Below are 22,151 nucleotides of genomic sequence, written 5' to 3' on the forward strand. Positions count from 1 at the left end.
AGCTCCAGTCCCAGCTTTGTTGGTAGAAATAAGGGAAATGCCACTAGAAAGACCTGATGTTGGAGCTGCTGGCTCTGGTGTATAAGACTGAAAACGATGGAGGATCCTGGATGGGGGCGTTTCTGTGGATCATGGTAAGGTAGAAGGGAACAAGACTGCACACATAACAGCCAAAGAAACACTAAAGTGAGAACCTGACAAGGGACTGCTTCAACTGTGCTATACAAATAAACAATAAGCATAATATGCACATATGCATAATACTTTACTTGGACCATCTGTGTTTGCAAAGTACCAGAATTTATGTGAGGATTTGTAATTCTTCAAAGCACCTGAGGGGGCAGCAAAACACATTTCATTCGAATAACCTACATGAAGCCAATAGAAGAAAATCTACAGGAAGAGGCGGAACAACAAAGATTCAACATCACATTCCTGAAACGAAAGTAAAAGTTAGTGAGAAACAGCAGAGCTGCAGTCTGGAGAACATCAACGAACTCAAATACAGGTGAGTGCAGCTGATCAGAGTTACTGTGTTCAACAGATTAGTTCAAGTTAAAAGTGCAAAATTGAAAAAGTCTGCTTTTCTTTCTAAAAACAGGAGTTGAAGAGACTCACAGACGACAGCCACGCTGTCTTACTTTAAAAATTAGCTGTAGCTGTCTAAGAAAGCGACACCACTAAACTTTATTGTTACAACAAGTATTTTTTTTTTAAATAAAGAAATTAATTAAGAAATAAAAAATGGCATTGGTGGTGGTTAAAACTGAGAATCATGACCTGAGATAACCATGTCGTGCTACATTCACAAGTGTTAAAATATGAAGGTTAGAAGATGAGCTTGGTATCAGATGTAGGCATGAAAGAGACTTTTGATGTGCTCTCGCATGTTACACCTGTCCCACATCCTAACACTTCCTGCTGTTTGCATGTCCAAGTCATCAGAGGCAAACACGCAGAGTTTTTGGTTTTATTCCCACTTAAAGCTGGTTACCGATACTGAGTTTAATGAACACCGGCAGCTTCCCAAAGTGAGAGCTCTACAGGCCTGCAGCCAGGAGTAAACCAAAGCGCTGCTGGTGTCAGAGGGAATGTTACAAGCTAAGCAAGTCCCTAAAGACAGAGTGAATGAATACTGTGAAGATAATTAGCAGGTGATTCAGCAGAGTGTGATTTGCAATTTGGCACCATCTGTAAAAACTAAAAATCCTTACGTATTAAATAGCAGAAATTAGGCTTTTTTTTGTTAGTCATTTTTGCAAAACAAAACAATTCAAACGCGGACAGCCACACTGTACACAACAGTAGACTGGTGTGTAATGCATCTGTGCATAAACAAGAAAATAAAGAAAATAGAGATTTAACTGGAAACTGTTCTTGAAGCACACTGGGAGGTGGAAGTTTGTGGGAAATGTGGTTTTATCACAGTGGATTTTTGGAAGTAAGACAGGATTCATGTTAATGTTTCTCAAACCTGAAACGTGTTTTGGTCTTCTTTGACATGATGAAACTTGCAGTTTTGTAACCTGTGCTTTTGGCAGAGACATTGTTTTTTCTACATGCATTCGGACGAGTGAGGGAATCGTACTTTGTGTTTACATCTTTTCACAGAATCAGTTTTCCTGCTTTTTTGCAGTTTTAGCTGTTTGTAAATGGTTTTGTGAGCTTTTAGCTGAGGTCTGGTGGCCAGGCTTTACAATACAATACAACTTTATTTATATAGCACATTTAAAAACCAACGGTATACCAAAGTGCTTCACAATAAAACAGCAGATTAAAACATTAAAATTTAAGACCATTAACAAAGTACTGAATATGCTAACAGGTCAATGGCACTGATTACACAAGAATAAAAGTAAATATCAAATCAAACTTGCTAAAAACACACAGGTTTTAAGTAGACAAAGATATATAGAAAGATTGGAATTGAGTACAAAATACAGGCGTTAACTAACTGGGAAAGCAAGGTTAAATAAGTGAGTTTTTAAATGTGATTTAAATAACTGGATGGAGTCAGACGCGCAAATAGCAATGGGAAAGTTGTTCCACAGGTTAGGTGCAACCAGGGCAAATGCACGGTCACCTCTGGTCTTAAGCCGAGATCTACGCTGAACCAAGAGTAATTGGTCAGATGATCTGAGGGCTCTCCCAGGGGTGTATGGTCTAAGAAGTACGACAAGATAGCTAGGTGCTGTATCGTCTATAATTTTGAAGGTAAGCAGCAATATTTTAAATTCGATGCGGTATTTGATGAGGAGCCAGTGCAAATCAGCAAGGACAGGGGTGATAGAGGCAAACCTTCTGGTTCCAGTCAAAAGGCGTGCTGCGGCATTTTGGACAAGCTGTAATCTATGAAGAAGAGCAGCATGGAGACCAAAGTAAAGGGAATTACAGTAATCTAATCTAGAGGTCGCAAAGGCATGAATAAGCTTTTCAAGATCCTTATGTGGTATGTAATGCTTGGCCGTAGAGCTGGGCGATATAAGATTTTTTCATATCACGATATGTTTTTTTCATTTCAGGCAATAACGATATCTATCACGATATAAGCCAAATAACTATATTTGTAAGATTTAAATGTGCCGTTGCTCACAAGTAAAATGTGAAATAATCAGCAGCTTGTTTTTATTTAAATATTTATTTCCCATAATAAGTTCAACAGGGTAGATGTACTTAAGGAACATGAGACTTTTTCAGATAAATAAAGGCAAATATTGCAAACTACACAAAAGGCAGCCGCTAAAGCGTTTAAGTTTCAAAATAGAACAAATGAAACAGACTAAATTGTCAATTCCACTTAGAAACAAAATATTAATTCTAAAAATAAATCTTAGTTTGTTTTACAGAAGAACAGACAAAACTGACTAACTTTTGTCAATATCAAATAAACTGAGAACTAAAAGGAAATTCTCAATCTCTCCTTGTTGTATAGCTGAGCTTTTCAAACAGTTTTAACAGTTACTTTAGTCTGACAAAAGCCGAATGACGAATTAGCGCTTCCAGTCAGAGACTGAGGCTACGTCCACACGTACACGGGTATTTTTGAAAACGGAGATTTTCCGTTTTCGTTTTAAAAAATAATCCCGTCCACACATAAAGGCAGAAATGAAGGAAAACGCTGCTATGAACATGCCAAAGCAGCAGGTGGCGCTAGATTCCTAACCGTGCAGAAATGTTGGCCAATCAGAAGTCTAGAAGCCTCGGTGGGAAAAAGTAAACAAAGCTGGGACATAGAAGCAGAACCGAGTCGTATGTGTGGAGGGACAGTAACTGTGTGTATATGTAAGCATTTAAACACTGCAGAGAGTAGAATTAACAGTATTGTAGAAATTCATTTCACCGAAACAATAACGTGGCGCACATTGTGCCGTCAAAAAATGCGCACACCTTTGATGCTGCGTTTTCTCCGTTTTACTAGTCCACACGTAAATGCAAAAACGGAGTTTTCAAAAATCTTTGTTTTCAGTGACCAAAAACGCCGTTTACGTGTGGACGAAAGGTGCAAACGCATAGAAAGATCTGCGTTTTCAAGAATGCCCGGGTACGTGTGGATGTAGCGCATGCACCAGTTTATTGTATTTCCAGACTTGCTTTCGGCACAATTTACAGTGCACGCTACTCTGTTTTTTGTCAGACTTGAAATAGCCGAAATACCTTCACACTACGGAACTTCTATGGCTCTTCCGTTCGACAATCTCTCCGGCGTTGGAACCATCATCTGTTTTCTTTTCGGTAACCTTCGGTCACGCTCGGTTGATTTTTCTAGTTGGCACACTCATTTCCTCCATTACCCGGGCGGCTGGCTGCTTCCCAAACAAATACACATGTGCAGCTTGGCACTTGTGCTGTACGTTACAAGTCACGTGATGTGACGCTGCGGCTGTGATTGGTTCTGCTCTGCGCTACTTAATTTGGATTGGCTGTTCTTTTTTTTCTTTTTTCTTTTTTTTTTTAAGAGGACAAGAGCGGCGAGGTCTATCGCGATAGTTTAATTTTTCTATCGAGAAAAAGTTATATCGCGATACATATCGTTATCGTTCTATCGCCCAGCTCTACTTGGCCGTCGAAATAAGACGCAGTTGGTAGAAGCTAGATTTGACTACAGAGGACACTTGTTTGTCAGATTTGAAGGAGCTGTCCAGCAGCACACCTAGGTTACTAACAGTGTCAGAGAGAAAAGTGGCGAGGGATCCAAAGGTATCAACTAGCTGGCCCCGGGGGAAATAACTGTCAAACACCACAATTTCGGTTTCATTTAAGATTAGAGAGTTGCCCAAAAGCCATTCTTTGGCTTCTCTCATGCACTCTATGAAGCAGTGCAGGTACAGAGCAACATCATCAGTTAGCTGAAAGTAAATTTGTATATCATCAGCATAGCAATGAAATGACATGTTGTATTTTTCAAAGATTAAGTTTAGAGGTAGCATATAGAGAGAGAATAACATTGGGCCCAACACAGAGCCTTGAGGCACGCCACAGCAGAAGGATGCAACAGAGGAAGAATAGGTACCCAGAGTGAGAGAGGAGGACCTGCTCGAAAAATATGATTTAAACCAGTTAAGGGCGTCACCTCTAATGCCAACTGTATGTTCTAACCTCGTTAGTAGAATATTATGGTCCACCATACTAAAGACTGAGGACAAGTCCAGTAAGCCTAAGACTGCAGAACGACCTGAATCGGCAATTAGGAGAAGATCATTAAGGACTATCAGCAGAGCTGTTTCAGTGCTATGACGTGGTTTAAAGCCAGACTGGAATTTATCATTGATGTTGTTCGCATCCAGTTGGGCCTGGAGTTGCGAGAGAATTATCTTCTCCAAGATTTTGGACAGGAACAGGAGTTTGTGAACTACAGGCCGATCTCCAAAGTCATTATGATCGAGGTTCCTTCTTTGAGAACAGGCTGCACTACAGCGTGTTTAAAGGCTGATGGAACATGGCCTGAAAGCAATGAAGAATTTGTGAGAGTTAAAATACTGGGCCCAATTCCATCAAAACCATCCCTGATAATGCGTGATGGGAGAATATCATGTACAGAATTTGTATTTTTCAGTTGTTCAACTATTTGCTTAAGGGCGGGGAGTGACACCGGCTCAAACTGATGAAAAGTTGATGAACATCCAGGGGTGAAAGCAGGGCTCACAACTAAAGGGTGTGAAGACTTGAGAGATAAAAGTTTCTGTGAAGTAATAACAAAATTGTTCGCAGAGAGCTGGAGAGGACACCGTCGGCATTTCATGACAGGGATTGACCACTGGATTAAAGATTTTAAACAGCGTTCGAGGATTATAGCCATTAGTCTCAATAATTTCAGAAAAGAAAGCCGCTTTAGCCATTTTAACAGCATTTTGAAACTTCAGGCGGCTGGTACCTAAGATATCAAAGGATACCTGGAGCTTAGTCCAAGGGGCTTAGCCGGGCTCCACCCAAAGACACTACGTGGGTCTATCTTCCTGTGTACCCACCCACAGGAGGGGCCATAAGGGTTTGGTGCTCTGTGGATCAGGCAGCAGCCAGAGGTGGAAGTCTTGGTGCTCCAATCCCTGGCTTCAAAAACTGTTTGTAGCCCTTGGAGTGACCCTTTTTGGTGGGGTAGGAGCCAGAGCTGGTGCATAAGGTCAAGAAATGCCAACTAGATTTAGCATGGCTCGCCTGAATGCATAGCTCAGACTGTACGTTGGGGTTATTCCCAGTGAACGAGAGGGTTGCTTCCCTTTGCCTGCCTGACTGTTGTTTGTGCCCATGCACCAAATAACAGTTCAGAGTACCCAGGCTTCTTGGAATCACTGGCTGGGAGCTGGAGAGTGCTCCACCCAGGGACTGTTCTGCTGGGGGTCTTCAGTGCTCACGTTGGACCTGAGTGGTGTTTTGTGATTGGACTTTTGTTGGCGAGTGTCGTGGCAGTTGTCCCAGAACACAGGAGATGAAGGAAGCCATCACCTTAAAGGAGTCTTATGAGGCTTGGTCAGCCTGTGGGATTCCAGAAGCACCTGAAAGGTACCAGCAGAACCAGCAACGTGCAACAGTAATAGTGGCTTATACAAAAACTCAGGTGTGGGAGGTGCTCAGGGAGACCGCGGAACAAGACTTTAGGTTGGCCTTAAAGTTATTTAAGAGACACACTATTTACAGTGGTGACAGGACGCTGCTGACCTCAACCAAAGACATGGCCAAGCAGTGGAAGGAACACTTTGAGGACCTCCTCAATCCCACATTCACATCTGCTATGCAAACAGAGTCTGGGCATACGGTCTGTGACTCGCCTATCACTGAGGGTGAGGTCACCAATGTAGTTAAACCACTGCTCAGTGGCAGGGCCCCTGGAATGAATGAAATGGGCGCTGAATTCCTGAAAGCTGTGAAGGTTGAAGGGCTGTCCTGGCTGACATGTCTCTGCAACATTGCATGGAGGTCTGGTTCTGTTGGCTTATTGGCATATTGTGACCAAGTATCTCAGGGTCTTGTGCTCGAGTAAGGGGAACATGAGTTTTACAGATGGATTGGAGCGGCGTCTGCAGTGATGCAGATGCTGTACAGATCTTAGTGATAGAAAAAGAGCTGAGCATCAAAGCAAAGCTTTCAATTTAGTGGTCTATCTACTTTCCTACCCTCACCTACATTTTACACAGCTTCCCAACGACGTTTGGACTTGAGGCTGAAATAATCCATCAGTCACACGATGAATAATCAGAGAGTAGAAGCTAGGCCTATGTTTGAAGCCACTGAGGTGTTTGATGGCGGGGTGACGTGGTTCCACTGAATGAAACTTGAGATGGTCCAATAACTCCGTACCTATCCTGTCTGTTTAATACCTGTATCGCTTTCCATCGGTTGCGTTTGCTGCTCATCAGTTCTCTCAGTATCCAGCATCATTTAATATAAATCACAACAGTACAGCAGTCACAAACCATTTCCTTCTTCCAATCAATGACACCCGACGCTAATTACATGTCTACCTTAAAAAGATACAATACTGTAAAACAAACAGTGACCCCTAGTGGCTCACAGAAGGTAACAACACAGAAAACGGCTCCTACAAAAAAAACTTATAGAGAAATAAATTTGTTGAAACCACACAAGATGAACGTTGTCACTTCCTCTTTCTTTCCATTCTTTATCTTTGATTTCTAGTGTTAGAGGCTGAATGTTAATTGTATTTTCTCTTTGATATTTCTAAACCATTTACAGATATGTTTAATTAAAGTGTACATTTTTATACTTCTGTTCTCAGGGTGCAGACATGTCTGCTGCCACCAATCTGCAGTATGAAGATCGCTTTCTGTGCTCCATCTGTCTGGATGTGTTCACTGATCCGGTCACCACATCATGTGGACACAACTTCTGCAAAAAGTGCATCACTCAATATTGGGATGTTCATGAGAGGTGTCAGTGTCCCCTGTGTAAGGAGACTTTCAAGAGTAGACCTCAGCTGAAGATCAACACCTTCATCTCTGAGACGGTTGCTCAGTTCAGACGTGAAGCTCAGCAGAAAGCCAGCAGCAGCAGCTCAGAGCAACAAGCTGCCAAACCAGGAGAAGTTCCCTGTGACGTCTGCACTGGAACCAGACTGAAGGCCCTGAAGTCCTGCCTGGTGTGTCTGACCTCCTACTGTCAGACTCACCTGGAGCCTCATCTGACAGCTACAAGTCTGAAAAGACATCAGCTGATTGAGCCTGTGGAGAACCTGGAAAGCAGGATGTGTAGGAAGCACGATAAACATCTGGAGCTGTTCTGTAAGACCGACCAGACATGTGTCTGCATGCTCTGCTCTGTTTTAGATCACAAGGCTCATGAGTTTGTTCCTCTGAGAGAAGAATATGAAGGAAAGAAGGCAGAGCTGGAGAAGACAGAGGCTGAGATTCAGCAGATGATCCAGAAGAGACGACTGAAGATTCAGGAGATCAAAGAGTCGGTGAAGATGAGGAAAGATGCTGCAGACAGACAGAAAGCAGAAGGTGTTCAGGTCCTCACGGCTCTGATGGAGTCTGTTGAGAGACGCCTGAAGGAGCTCATAAAGGAGATCGAAGACAAACAGGAAACTACAGAGAAACAGGCTGAAGGACTCATCAAAGATCTGGAACAGGAAATCTCTGAGCTGATGGAGAGAAGCTCTGAGGTGGAGCAGCTCTCACGCTCTGAAGACCACCTCCACCTCCTCCAAAGCTTCTCCTCCCTGAAAGCTGCTCTATGCACCAAGGACTGGACAGAGGTCAGAGTCCGTCCACCATCATATGAGGGGACTGTGGGGAGAGCTGTGGAGACACTCAGGAAAGACATGAAGAAGCTGTTTGAGGCTGCAGAGCTGAAGAGGGTCCAGCAGGATGCAGTGGACGTGACTCTGGATCCTGATACAGCAAATCCTTACCTCATCCTGTCTGACGATGGAAAACAAGTGAATCATGGTGATGTGAGGAGGAAACTTCCGGACAACCCAGAGAGATTTTCTCAGTGTGTTTGTGTTTTAGCAGAGCAGAGTTTCTCTTCAGGCAGATTTTACTTTGAGGTTCAGGTTAAAGGAAAGTCTGACTGGGACTTAGGAGTGTCCACAGAGTCGATCAACAGGAAGGGAAAAATCAGACTGAGACCTCAGAACGGTCTCTGGACTGTTTGTCTGAGAAATGGAAATGAGTACAAAGCTTGTGCCGCCCCTCCGGTCCGTCTCTGTCTCCGGTCTGGTCCTGAGAAGGTGGGGGTGTTTGTGGACTATGAGGAGGGTCTGGTCTCCTTCTATGACGTAGATGCTGCAGCTCTGATCTACTCGTTCACTGGCTGCTCCTTCACAGAGAAGCTCCACCCGTACTTGAATCCGTGTAATAATGATGATGGTAAGAACGCTGCACCTCTGCTGATCACTGCTGTCGATCACATTCTGTGTGAAGACCGTCTGGATTAAGAACATTCACTGATAACACTCGATGAGTTTGGTGTTCGTGTCACACAGTGGAAAATTGTTTTTATATTTTGTTTTGGATCAGGCTGGTACATAGTGTTGATTTTATTTGCATGGTTTTATCCTCATATTTATATTGTGTATTTTAGTTTTGTTGCACAATATTCTTTTAATCCACTGTGGACTAAGCAGACCTGTAGGCACCTGTGAGGCGGGGCGTTCCCCGAGCCGGCCTATCAGCCGCCAAACTGACCTGCTAAAGGGGATAGTGAGAGAGCGATGCACGAAAGGTGAGCAGGAGAAAAAAGAAACGTGTTCAAGCCAGCATATGTGTCGAAGGACCTGCTGCTTGGGTGCCACGAGTCGTTCGGCAACGGACTGGCCAGCGGAACACGGCGATCCAGTCCCAACGGCAGGAACAGCGACAGTGGGTGGCGATGCCCGCAATCCACAGCAGGGCAGGGGTGTCCCTCTGCCTGCATCTGGCGGTGCTACGAGGGAGGCCGTGTTCAGGTGTGGAGTGGGGCGGGACTGTGCAGTGACGCGCTGTCAGGAGAAGACAGGTCTGCGACAGGAGCCCCCTCCTTGTTCTTCTGGCCGGTGTGGTTTCCATCCCGGAAGAGAAATTCCTCTCCTGTTTCAGATAAGGACCATTTGCCCGCGTGTGGCTGGACTGTGGGATTATGGCACTGTGGGGGGGAAACATTTGTGTAGCTTTTGTTTTGATAGTATATAGTTATTTCTGCCGGCAGGGTTTTTAGCGTGTTGGAAACTCTTTATTGTATAGGGGGATTTTAAACTGTATTTGTGATTCTGGTTGTGTCTGTGTTCCCATGGAAATAAAGGGTGTGTTTAAGGCCCTGAGCGCCGACCCACTCACTCCCCTTCTTCTTGTATGTGAACGGACTTTGAGGTGAAGATTTATATCCAGCACTTTTAGCGGCTACATTCATATCATTGATCTCACACGTACAGTACATTGTTTAAAAATGGAAATAATCTGTAAAATTCTGTAAAAATAAAACAAAACAAACAAATAATCTGACAGAAAAATATCGTACAGCAGTGGAACTTAACAGTTTGTAATTTTGGTAATTAAAATATGGAGAAGTTTTTTTTAATGGTACAGAAAATATATTTGTAGCTTTAAATTTACATGAAATCTTTCAAATAAAAAGTATTTATATGTGTAAAGACGACACATTTACCCTCAGTGTGGTTCAACACTGTAATACAGTAATCAGGTGTATTAGTCTGTTTTTATAGTAAAGAATCTCATAGTTTTATTAGAGTCTGAATTTATTAAAATGTTATACTACCCATAAAAAATGTCAGCATGTTGTTTTTTTATTATTTTAAATGGGAAATGTCATCCGTCCATCCATCCATTCGCTTCCGCTTATCCTTTTCAGGGTCACGGGGGGCGCTGGAGCCTATCCCAGCTGTCACAGGGCGAGAGGCGGGTACACCCTGGACATGTCGCCAGTCTGTCGCAGGGCCAACACACAGGGACAGACAACCATTCACACTCACATTCACACCTAGTGGCAATTTGGATTATCCAATTAACCTATCCCCACCAGCTGCATGTCTTTGGACGGTGGGAGGAAGCCGGAGTACCGGAGGGAACCCACGCAAACACGGGGAGAACATGCAAACTCCACACAGAAAGACCCGGCCTGATGGTGGAATTGAACTCAGGACCTTCTTGCTGTGCGGCAACAGTGCTAACCACCGTGCCACCGTGCCACCGTGGGAAATGTGTTTAAATAAAAACTTTTGTATATTTTATAGTCTGTTTAAAACCTTAATCGATCTACTGTTTTAAAAACATCTGAAGAGACAGATGAGAGACCCCACCCGCACCTACGGTCACGCGCTGTGGGATCGGTCACTACCCACAGCTCGTGATCGTAGGTGAGGGTAGGGACGTAGATCGACCTCCAAATCGAGAGCTTCGCTTTTACACTCAGCTCTCTTCACCACGACGGACCGGTGCAGCGTCCGCATCGCTGCAGCAGCAGCACCAGTCCGTCTGTCGATCTCCCGCCCCCCTCTCCCGTCACTCGTGAACAAGACCGAGATATTTAAACTCCTCCACTTGGACCAGGAACTCGTCCCCACCCGGAGTGGGCACTCCACCCTTTCCCAGCTGAGGGCATCCTTAAAATGTTTATGGTGCAAACTCAGCTTTTGGAATATCCAAGAAGAAAGCATGTGTACTAAACCAACTACTGAGTGCAAGAAGAGCTAAAAGCTCACTGACATCACCTCAGTCGTAGCTTTGCTAGCAAGCACACGGTCCTGTCATCATGAGAGGAAGACTCAGTTTAATATGTAGCTGGTGACGCGACGTGGCTGCTCAGAGCGTCAGTGTCTGCAGACAGAGTGATCTAATGGTACAAAGCTTGGGTTTGGTTTACTCACCCTGCAGATGCAATGTGTGGTGCTGTTTCTCCAGAGTTTTGCTTGTTGTTGGTTATTTAAAGTCTCCACCTTCTCTGGATTCGGAGTTTCCTCCTCTTCCTCAGCCCTAGCTACATGTGCAAGTACTGTGAATGTAACTTTACTGACGTCTGCAGCACGAACACATTATGGAGAAAGAGAGGGAACAAGGATGTGTGCAGGCCGTAAATGGTATAAAAGCTGCTTCAAGCTTTAAATAAATTCCACTAAAGATCCAAACCTGCTGTGGGACGGACACAGATACGCTGTGAAGGAGCCGTAACTCAAACGGCTGCTCGGCCTCCACAGAGGAAGAAGGTGAGGACGCGAGTTTTTCTCTTTAATATGGATTTACCGAGATCGTTTACATCAGTGGATACAGGAAACACACAGCGACGTACAGACACACCACAGGCTACAGTGTACCAGTTAAAAAGGAGACGAGCTCCTTAGAGCCAATCACAGATGTCACGCCTCTCCTTTCAAAGTTCGTCTTCAGTGCATCAGTTAAAGTCAAACTTCTCCAACCATAAACCAGCAGTGGACGGAGGTGGTGTCGGTCAGAGTCCCAGTTATGAGCAGGAGGAGGAAGTGGAGCCAGTTTATCACCAGCTCCCAGTAACAGAGATCCAGCTGACACACACACACACACACACACACACACACACACACACACACTGCTCTGAGCTCATCATTTCCACTTTGTCATCTGAAGGACCGACAGCATCAGCTCCTCACACGGCAAAATCTAAATAAAGTTTAATAAAATCAAATAAAGCACAAAAAAGTCTAAAATCAAAAATAAACACTGACCTGTTTGTTCTTCAGTCCCTTTAAACCTTTGAAATAAACGTGTCGTTAAGAAGGCGATGAGAAAGTGAACGATCGGTGTGTGTGTGTGTGTCTGTGTCAGTGTGTGTGTGTCTATATGTGTGTGTGTCTATATGTGTGTGTGTCTGTGTCAGTGTGTGTGTGTGTGTGTGTGTCTATATGTGTGTGTGTCTGTGTCAGTGTGTGTGTGTGTGTGTGTGTCAGTGTGTGTGTGTCTATATGTGTGTGTGTCTATATGTGTGTGTGTGTGTGTCTGTGTCAGTGTGTGTGTGTGTCTATATGTGTGTGTGTGTGTGTGTCTGTGTCAGTGTGTGTGTGTGTGTCTGTGTCAGTGTGTGTGTCTGTGTCAGTGTGTGTGTGTGTGTGTGTGTGTGTGTGTGTGTGTGTGTCAGTGTGTGTGTGTGTGTGTGTCAGTGTGTGTGTGTGTCAGTGTGTGTGTGTGTGTGTGTCAGTGTGTGTGTGTGTGTGTGTGTGTGTGTGTGTGTTGGAGCATTTCAGTCAGAGTGTGTTTGTGGGGTTTCTGTGTTATTGTGACAGTTTAAACTACGTTTGTCTCTAATAAAAAAAATCTCCCCGGTGTTCCCAAAGTAACTGTGGTAGAAGCCCCGCCCACCAGGGGCTTAAAGGGGGCGGGCCATTTTGAACTGAATCAAAGCTGCTCTAGCAGCACTTCAGTGTTCAGACTGAGCAGACGGCTGATCCAGGATCAGACTGAAGCCGTCTGAGGAAACGGCCGCCTGTCGTCCACACAAATACGACCCCACAGGCGTGATTGCTGTGACGAGCTAACGAGCTAACGAGGGCCACGCTGAACACGTACAGCAGGTCAGCTTCATGATCTACAGTGAAACCTTTATGCCTGTTATGCCGCACTGCAGGATGAGGAAGACTGGGTGGAAACAAGTTTTCAGACTCTTCAGTGGAGAGAAGAAGAGACAATAACTCGTGTTTGTTCTGATCGCTTTAAACTCGTGTGCATCTGACTTCCTGTCACTGTGCAATCGTGCGTTTCAGTACAAATGTCAGTAACCTAAAAACATTTAAATTGAAGCAGCCTGTCTGTTCTGTGAACCAAAAACGTTAAACCGTGTTTTCACCTCCGTCTCAAACGCCGCCGAGGTTTCTCCCTTTAACCTGGAAACGTCACCTCGCCGTCCTGTGAATAAATATTAATAAAAGCCAGCGGAGTCCCTTTGATCCGGTCCGTGTCACTCCAAGTCCGGGTCCTTGCCGACATCACCGCCGCTGGATGAGCGGCTGCTGAGGTCAGCCACGCCCGACTCCAGGTCGCTGCAGGTGGAGAGGTCATCGGGGTCGTGACTCTTGAGCTGGGTATGTGGCCCTAAGGGCAGGGAGAGTGCGGGCTCCTTGGTGTGAGTCTTCTGATTGGCTGGTGTAGAGGAAAGTGTGTGACTGCTGTCCTGTGCGAGGCTGGCGATTGGCTCTCTGTATAAGGTGGGCGGGTCCGGCCCGCTGTGCCTCTGCGGCAGGCAGCTAGTCCTCCTCCGGGGAACCTCGATCTTCTCCCAGGTGATCGGCTTCCCCGTCAGCTCTGCGATCCGCTGCACAGAGACAAGAAGCTTACAATCAGCTGACAGGACTCGTAACTGGAAAAACTTTATTAACACTCAGAGAGTTACAGGTTAGAACGAGGCTGCAGCCCAGCTGCAGTTCCCCTCACGTCCACTAGAGGCTCCAGCAGTGACTCAGTCCCATAGACTCTTATGTTAAAACTTTACAGAAGAAACAAAGGTGTTTTTAACATGACGTAGCTGCTAGCTGTCTGACTTCACCTCAGCTAACCCTGAACTTGACCTCTGCACCGTGTTTGTGCTGTTGCAGCTTTTTAATGACATCGCCTGACCAATAATGTGTCGGCTGTGAGGTTACTGGACTAACAGACTGTCCAATGAGATGTTACTGAGCGCTAACATCAGGTATGTGTGACACAGTCTATGGTGGCCAAATACAGTAACCTTTACGCAACCCAGCAGGGCGGCTAATGCTAACATGCTAATGTCCAATTCTGAGATATAGAGCCAGTTTCCTTCTTTTATTTACAGTCTTTGCTACCAACATAAGACATTTAAAAAAAATTAATCTAGAAACTTCTGCAGATTTTTTAAAATTGGTTTAATAGCTGCTGAATGATTTTTAATTTTTGGGGTAAAAAGTTTTAAAAAGTAGACGGTCGCAGTTTAAGCAGCGAAGCTGAAGTGAACGATCTGTGCTGGTGTCATAACAGGCGTGTCGTGTGTTGTATGCCTTGTCTGGAGCCCGGGTGGTGGTGGTGGGCGGTTCCTCCTGGCGGTACCTCCTGGTGATTGGTCAGCTCCTCTTCCAGCTGCTGGGACTCCTCCCTCACGGCAGACAGGAAGTCGGCAGGTGACTGGCGGGGAGGCGTCGATTTCTCAGCGTGGTTATAGAGACCCTTCCACATCCTGGAGGAGAATAAATGTGAAATATAAAAGCAGAGAAACTCTCCGCCTGTTTCAGGGACTCAGGCAAACAAAACAAATGCACAAAACCAGCAGCTCAGTGCAGCTTCCTTTAACCCTTTAAAGCCGGAAGTGACGTCATTTTCGCGGAAAATGTAGTTGTTTTTTTTTTACCTTCGGGGCCTTATGAGCCTATACTGGTGTTTTTGAAAGCCATGTTTGACTTTTTGCTTTTCTGAATAGTTTCTGGGATGCTTAGGACTCAAGTTGCACTGCTGGAAACAGTTTATTTTGATGCATATGCTGTTTTTTTTTGCAAATTTGCATTATAATATTTATTTCCGTTTTTCCAGCAGTGTATAAAAATTGGTGCATCTCAAAAATAAAACTATGAAGACACTCAAAATACATTTCCTGTTGTTAGAAACTATTTTGTGCAACTTTTTGGTATTTACAGTTTTGAGGGACAAACCTCTTAAATTTCTCTAACTAGAAATATATGCAAAAAACAACAACAACAACATTCAATTTTTTTGTAGTTTATCTAGTTATTATTCACTTAATGCATACATATGATCAATATTTGGACTATAACGGTTATATTGATGTATAGCAACTTGAAATGCTCCCACAAGTAAGAAAGAATATTAACACATTATTGGAGCAAAGCAGAAGTAACACACAAGAAACATGGAGGATATTAAACAGTAAAATCAAAAAGGGCTCAAAAAAATAAGAATTATCCAGATTATTTAAAAAAAGATAAAGATATTGTGCTTGATAAAACTAAAGACATTGCAAATGAATTTAATGATTTCTTTGTAAATGTTGGCTTTAATTTAGCAAAAGAAATTCCAGAGTCAAGAAATAAAAACAGAGATGTCAGTTCACCAATTACAGGCCAATATCTCTGCTCCCACAGTTCTCAAAAATTTTAGAAAAGTTATTTGTTAATAGACTTGATAAATATATGGAGACGCATCATCTCCTAAGTGATAACCAACATGGCTTTAGAGTGAAAAGGTCCACTTCGATGGCAGTGATGGAACTTGTTGAAGGGATATCTACTGCTATAGATAATAAGGAATATACTGTTGGTGTTTTTATAGACTTAAAAAAGGCGTTTGATACAATTGATCTATATTAATGAATAAACTAGAGAGATATGGCATAAGAGGGATGGCATACAAGTGGATGACAAGTTACCTGGATGACAGAAATCAATAATGTAAAATCTAAGCAGTTGAAGGTAACTTGTGGTGTTCCTCAGGGCTCTGTGCTGGGCCCCAAATTATTCATATTACATATAAATGACATATGTAATGTTTCCAAACTGTTAAAACGTGTATTGTTTGCTGATGACACCACTCTGTACTGCTCAGGTAAAAACCCAGAACAGCTTCTGACTGCAGCGGAAAAAGAGTTAAATATATTAAAAAACTGGTTTGATGTAAATAAGTTATCGTTACATATAAAGAAAACAAAAAGTATTATTTTGGCACTAGACAAATGAAAAATGTATCCAAAATCAGGGTTAATGGAATTGAAATTGAAAGAGTGCACGAGAATAAATTTCTTGGAGTGATGATTGATGATCAGCTGGAAGTCTCATACAAACCACTGATTTTCTCTACAAAACAAACATGACCTGAACAAGAAATTTGATTCGCCTTGTCTCGTGCCGTCTTGCTTTGTGGTAATCTTTATTCTGTATTCACTGAGATATTTGAATGCTGATCAATAAATCAAAACAAGTGTCCCTACAGCATGTAAGAATATAAGGATAATTCTGGCAGACTTGGTTCTATGGTAGGTCTTAAAGGGTGAACCTGCTGCTGCTTAAATAAATTAATTTAACAGGAATCGTCATGTTTCCAGCTAAGCTATCAGGATCCACAGAATCACTGCTGGGAATCGCAGCCGGCTGGACTGGACCAGGACTACACTTCCTGTTTTGTGAGGGAGAACGCAGTTGTGTTGGCGTTTTTGCTGCAGTGACTCACTTGAAGCAGTAGGGGGAGGTGTTGGGTCTCAGCACGCCCTGACTCTGGCTCTGCTCGGCCTTGTACAGAGGGTTGGTGTACTCGCCTCGGTCCTTCCACAGCTGAGGCCACACCGAGTGAGTGCGCTCATGAAGCCTGCAGACACACATCGCACAGCCTTTACCTCCGTGACACAGATACGAATAAAACTGGATTATAAGCGGCGTGCTCGCCGTCACCTGTGGACACGAGCTGTTGTAGCGATGAAAACATCTGTGGTCTGTGACGAGGAGTGGCAGGTGATGAACGACGGACGGTTCCTCATTAAAAACATTCAAGGTTTCTGCACTTCCTGTTTCTTACTTCCTTAAATAAAAACGAGCAGCGGGCAGATATCCACGCAGACGGGACTGCGACGACATCAGACCATGAGCACATTCTGTCCAGTTTCAGAAACTCATCTCGTTTAAATAAAAGCTACGACGGCTGATTTCCTTTAACACAGGAGAGGGAGCTCCTCGAGGGCCGGCGTCCTGCAGCTCTCAGACGCGTCTTTCGTCCAACGCGGCTGATTTAAAGGTCTTGAGTTCTCCAGAGGCCCAGTAATGAACTAATCATGTGATGCAGGTGTGCTGACCCAGGGTGCGATCTAACACCTGCAGGACGCCGGCGCTCGAGGCCTGGAGTTCCCACAGGATCAGTCGCTGGTTTCTACTTTTTCCTCTTTGCATCCGTCACATAAACAGGACTGATTTCTTAAATCTATTCAGACCCTGAAAAGCCGACTCGCCTGCTCACAGTAAGAGCCCGTGAATCCGGGACGCTCGTGCTCACCTCATGTCCCGACGCTCCTTCTGGCTGTTTCCCAGGAAGGTCCCGTACTGACACGAGTACACGTGAGTGTGGATGGCGATGAGGAAGCGCTCGTTGAACTCAAAGGCACACGGGAACTGCTCTGACAGCTGCCACACGCACTCCAGGAACTGGTCGATGACGGGGGACACCTCTTTGGGATCTCTGTCCAGGTGAGCGTACCTGCGGGGCACAGAGCAATTTTCATGTGTTCAATCAGGTAAAGAGCAAATATGAACGAGTAATTAAACTGCTGATGCTCTCGTTGAACGTCAGCTGTACAGGTAAGCTTGACATCACTAACAGAAACTAATGAACCGTCATCACGTCTCATGTCTCACGTTTACTGGAGTCTGTGCTCACGTCTCTACAATCATGAGATTGAAACATTAGAACTGAGGTTCTGCTGCTTTGAAGTGAAAGTCGTTTGGATTGTTTGGACCAACCTTCGCCTTCAGCGTCTCTTTCAGTTTCAACCTCGGCGCTCGTTACAGAACTGGCACTGCCGCCCTCTTCTTCTTTCTCATGGTTTCCCACACCGTAGGACCAAAGTGTCTGAAACGTCTTTATCGTGGACTAAATGTGGACAGAAAGATGCAAGAGAAGCGTCCGAATGAGACCAGACTCAAAGTTACTGACCTGTGTGAGAACTTGTGGCCAAACGACACCCAGTCTCTCTGTATCAGCACCTAGAAGAAGAAGAGGAGGAGGTATGGATGTGAGACGTCAGAGGAAGAACAGGCGATGGTCAGCGCGGCCGTCTGCGTTACCATGAGGCCTCTGATGGTCCTGTAGTACGGGTCCAGCAGGATACTGGCCACAGAGCAGGCCTGGGCGGTCCTGTCCCAGCCGTCTGAGCAGTGAACCAGCACGCTGACGCCTTCGTCCGCCACCGCCTGGAGAGAGCGCAGAGAGCAGGAGTCTGACTTTAGTGCCTGATGGAGCTCCGACTGCTGAACCTGACCTGATGTAATGACCACGTTTTAAAAAAAACGACGGGTTACCGTGAGGCGAGCTGGCAACGGGTGTTTTTTTTAGTTTAGCAAATCCAATCAGAGCATGGAGGCTGCGCTCAGGTGTGCACAGCTCTACCTGTGGATGCATTTACATGCAGCGTAGTAAAGCCACGCTGGGCAACCTCCACCACAAACAGCAGCACAGCGTCCACTGTGACCATCCCCACCGCGAGGCCCCGACTTCGTATCATTAACAACGTTTAAGTTTCTCACGTCTGATAAATAAAGTCATGACATCATCCATCGGTCTGATTACGAAGCATCAACTGACTGACTGAGGGGGGTCCCACCTGACTGAGACCCCACCCCCGAGCAACCGCTAGTTAATAAAGCATTGGCTCTGCTGAGCGTGTGCGAGTGCGTACACACACCCGGGCTACGAAGACGCCGGCATCCAGTATGGCTTTGATGTGTTTGAGCCAACCAGAGTTCTCCAGCCCCCACAGGAAGTCTGTCACGGACGGAGATCGCATTTCCCCCACTGAGAGAGAGAGAGAGAGAGCGAGAGAGAGAGCGAGAGCGAGAAAGAGAGAGAGCGAGAAAGAGAGAGAGCGAGAGAGAGCGAGAAAGAGAGAGAGCGAGAAAGAGAGCGAGAGAGAGAGCGAGAGAGAGGAAAAATATGCAGTCAGAGGAAGTCTGTATTTACTGATCGTTTGGGAAGCTGAACATTTCTTCCTCATTACTGTTTGTTTACCACACACACACACACACACACACACGGTTACCGTCGACGATCTTCTGCTGGCTGCTCCTCATCACGTGAATGTTTTCGATGCCGATGAACTGCAGCTTGATGTTGGTGTAGTGGTCCTCGTTCTCGTAGCCTTTACCTGCCGCTCGATTCGCCATCGCGTTCAGCTGCACGCACACACACTCCGTTAGTCACAACACCTCTTCGTGTGTGTGTGTGTGTGTGTGTGTGTGTGTGTGTGTGTGTGTGTGTGTGTTACCTTGGGCCTGGTATCCACCACGTAGATGTAGTCACTTCCAGGGTTGGACTTCATCAGCGCCTGCAGCATCATCTCGTCCTCCTGACAGCGCCCGCTGAAGCCCGACAGCGGCTGACTGCAGCGGCACACGGCGGCCTGCAGAGCGAAGAACACACTCAGAATCCCACCTTTGTGTGTGTGTGTGTCTGTGTCTGTGTCTATTTAGTGCCCGTTCTCACGAGCTTGAAGCATTTTTGAGACTCAGAACGTGGTTTTGGTGTCAGGGTGACAGTTGGTTCATGGTTAGTCAGGATATTGTGGCTTAGTTATACTGGTTTTAAGCTGAGGTGCACAGTGCAAGCGGCCGACTGGACCCTTGTTCTTCCTTCAATCTCACAGTGAGACTTATGTGCTCTTCCTTTGTTTGCATCATGCATTCGGCTGTGTTAACCTTGGCCATCTCATCCACAGTCTTACATATGCCCATACACATGGAGGGAATACAGAGCTTTTAATCCCCGTTTGTTGTCAGGGTGACAGTTAGTTTATGGTGAGGTTTAAGGTAAGCAGCTAAAGCATAATGTCAATGAGATGTCCCCACGAGGATATAAATACAAACGTGTGTGTGTGTCTGACCAGTGTGTCCTGGTGGAAGTACGACAAAGCAGGAAATCGTCCTCGACTTCTGAACCTCGAGCTGCCCACGATGATGGCGGGCGTGGCCGACTTTGGAACAAACAGCTCTGAAGGGTATGTATCACACACCTGCAGGACACACACACGCACACACACGCGCACGCACACGCGCACACACACACACACACACACACGCGCGCACACACACACACACTGTGTTTAAGCTCATATGGTGCATTTTAAACATCCTGTTACGATGACTCGGCCAAGCCGCTCAGCTGGTTCCAGCACAAACGCCGCAGACTGAGACAAACAGCTGCTTTGCTAAAACCGTCCCTCTGAGAATATTCACCGCTCCTTCCTGATGAAATATTCAGAGACCGTCAACACCACAGGTGACCTGGGAGCCTGACTGGACCCTGAGCTGGAGGGTGGTGCTGTGACGTAGCTGTTGATAAGCTGTGAGTGAGGCTTGTTTGAGCTAATCTACCAAACCTTATAAAAACTACTGACTGACTTAAAGAGAAACATTCACAGGTTTAGATCGCAGCAGAGACGAAGCTCTGCAAACACGTGAAACGAGGAAAACACCTTCATCAGTCTGAGCGCGCAGACAGCAACGCTTAAACGTGATGAACCGAGTCTGAATATGGTGAGTGCAGTCAGACTGAGGGGGACGGCCTCTGGAGGCGCCGAGCTCTCAGAGCCGTCGGCGTATAAGCAGCAGCTTCACGTCAAAGTGCAGAAATGTACTCGTTATCTCTCAAACAGTTAACATTGTGTCACATGATCATGACTGACCCTGTATTCACTGTTTGCTGCCGTGGCAACCCACAGGTTGTTAGGGACGCCCATCCTCTTGTAGTCGGCCGCGAGGTCGATGAAGTTCCACGACTCCTCCCTCTCCTCTTTGTTCACGTTGGGGTTAAAGGACAGACAGTACAGCTCGCTGTACTTCTCTGAGAGGAGACGAGGAATTAAAAATCTGTGTTTTACATGTGCGCACGCACGCACGCACACGCACGCACGCACACGCACACACGCACACACACACGCACACACACGCACACACACCTGGCCGTGACAGTCTGGCCAATGAGGCGTGGACGTCCAAGCAGTCTCTCTCCTGTGGAATGAATATCTGGAAGATCTGGAAGTCCTTACAGCGAAGGATCAGCTGACCTCCTGAGGAGGTGGTGGGCGGCCTCTCCACGCTGCTCACCATGCTGTGCAATACCTGTAACACACACACACACACAGTTACTTCCTGTAGACCTGCGTCACCAAGCACAGCACATTACTGTAAAGCACACCCATCATGGAGATGAGCAGCCCGCCGTGGCCTTGTTAGCGTAGCCTCTCAGATTTCCTAACAGGAAGTGCCCGGCCCACAGGAAGTACAGCTGTGCTGTGTTCTTCTCCTCATTCCTTGTTTATACCTCACAGCGCTGGGATAGGACTGATCATTTTGGGCTGCTGGGGTCACAAACCTCATGAAACGTTGCTCCAGCTCTGCCTCTGATAGGCCGGTGCGCCTTTGTGGTGGTTGGAGGAGAAGCTGCGTTCACTGTCGGCCGTTTGTGTTTGTATTCATAGTTTCTTTGGGTTTTTTTGGACTATTTGGAGGGAAGAATTATGGGAATTCAACCAACATGAGATAAAAGACACGTGTGGAGGTTGAGACCAACGCTGAACCATGACGTGAACTGGTTTGGGTCAGAGCCAATCAGACGCAGCATAGTTTTAATGAAGAACAAAATTAGGTGCTGTGCTGTGAAGGAGAGCTAATCTACACCTCACTCTGACTCTGTCCTTTGTTTCTGCTAATCCAGCCAGCAGTCTGAGCCTGCTGAGTGAAATGTGACACGCCTGCATCTCTTCATCATCCACTCAGGTCCACGGGGACGAGGCGGACTCCTAAGAGGGGGGAGGGTGGCATCTTTTCTTCCCGTGTCTGGAAAACCACCCAGCCTGGAATTCTGTGAAAACACCGCACACCACTGATATCAGTGATATCCCAGATGAAGCTGCGCCGCTCCTCATCACGATGAATGTGCAGCTAACAGCAGAGGAGACGAGGAGCTGCATAAACACAGATTATTATTTTTCTTTCACTGCTTCTGCTCAGACAG

At 45.7% G+C, this 22,151-nt stretch overlaps 2 protein-coding genes across 4 annotated transcripts in view; one reads left to right on the plus strand and one right to left on the minus strand.

The window, feature by feature from the left end:
• The first annotated feature begins 446 nt into the window (after positions 1–446).
• On the plus strand, positions 447–10,200 carry LOC146573375 (E3 ubiquitin-protein ligase TRIM39-like). Its single transcript, XM_085278180.1, has 2 exons — positions 447–508; positions 7,232–10,200. The coding sequence occupies exon 2, from the start codon at positions 7,241–7,243 to the stop codon at positions 8,891–8,893; it is 1,653 nt and encodes a 550-aa protein (XP_085134306.1). The 5' UTR covers positions 447–508; positions 7,232–7,240; the 3' UTR covers positions 8,894–10,200.
• A 1,461-nt stretch (positions 10,201–11,661) lies between these two features.
• The window catches only part of mtmr7b (myotubularin related protein 7b), a 12,889-nt gene continuing 2,399 nt past the window's right edge, over positions 11,662–22,151 (minus strand). The window contains exons 3-15 of one of the 3 annotated variants that reach the window (XR_014892817.1): positions 21,094–21,256; positions 20,821–20,978; positions 20,020–20,148; positions 19,405–19,539; positions 19,180–19,312; positions 18,826–18,935; positions 18,209–18,334; positions 18,078–18,127; positions 17,421–17,621; positions 16,608–16,742; positions 14,481–14,607; positions 13,264–13,728; positions 11,662–12,083 (exon numbers count right to left, since the gene is read on the minus strand). Coding sequence is in view for 2 of the 3 variants with exons in the window: in XM_085278182.1 (XP_085134308.1) it covers positions 13,375–13,728; positions 14,481–14,607; positions 16,608–16,742; positions 17,421–17,621; positions 18,078–18,127; positions 18,209–18,334; positions 18,826–18,935; positions 19,180–19,312; positions 19,405–19,539; positions 20,020–20,148; positions 20,821–20,978; positions 21,094–21,256 (1,821 nt within the window). In the remaining variant the exon portion in view is untranslated. Of the gene's footprint in view, positions 13,729–14,431; positions 14,608–16,607; positions 16,743–17,420; positions 17,622–18,077; positions 18,128–18,208; positions 18,335–18,825; positions 18,936–19,179; positions 19,313–19,404; positions 19,540–20,019; positions 20,149–20,820; positions 20,979–21,093; positions 21,257–22,151 lie in introns of all 3 variants that reach the window. The other 2 variants (XM_085278182.1, XM_085278183.1) reach the window with 2 other exon arrangements.

The sequence above is a fragment of the Mchenga conophoros genome, linkage group LG6 (genome assembly GCF_057382185.1).
Source record: "Mchenga conophoros isolate Kocher_MC1m ecotype Shallow Benthic linkage group LG6, M_conophoros_male_GT1.1, whole genome shotgun sequence".
NCBI classification, from domain to species: Eukaryota; Metazoa; Chordata; class Actinopteri; order Cichliformes; family Cichlidae; genus Mchenga; species Mchenga conophoros.

What these genes read in the sequence shown, in the direction of transcription:
- LOC146573375 (XM_085278180.1), top strand. Translation starts at nt 7,241, where the DNA reads ATGTCTGCTGCCACCAATCTGCAGTATGAAGATCGCTTTCTGTGCTCC.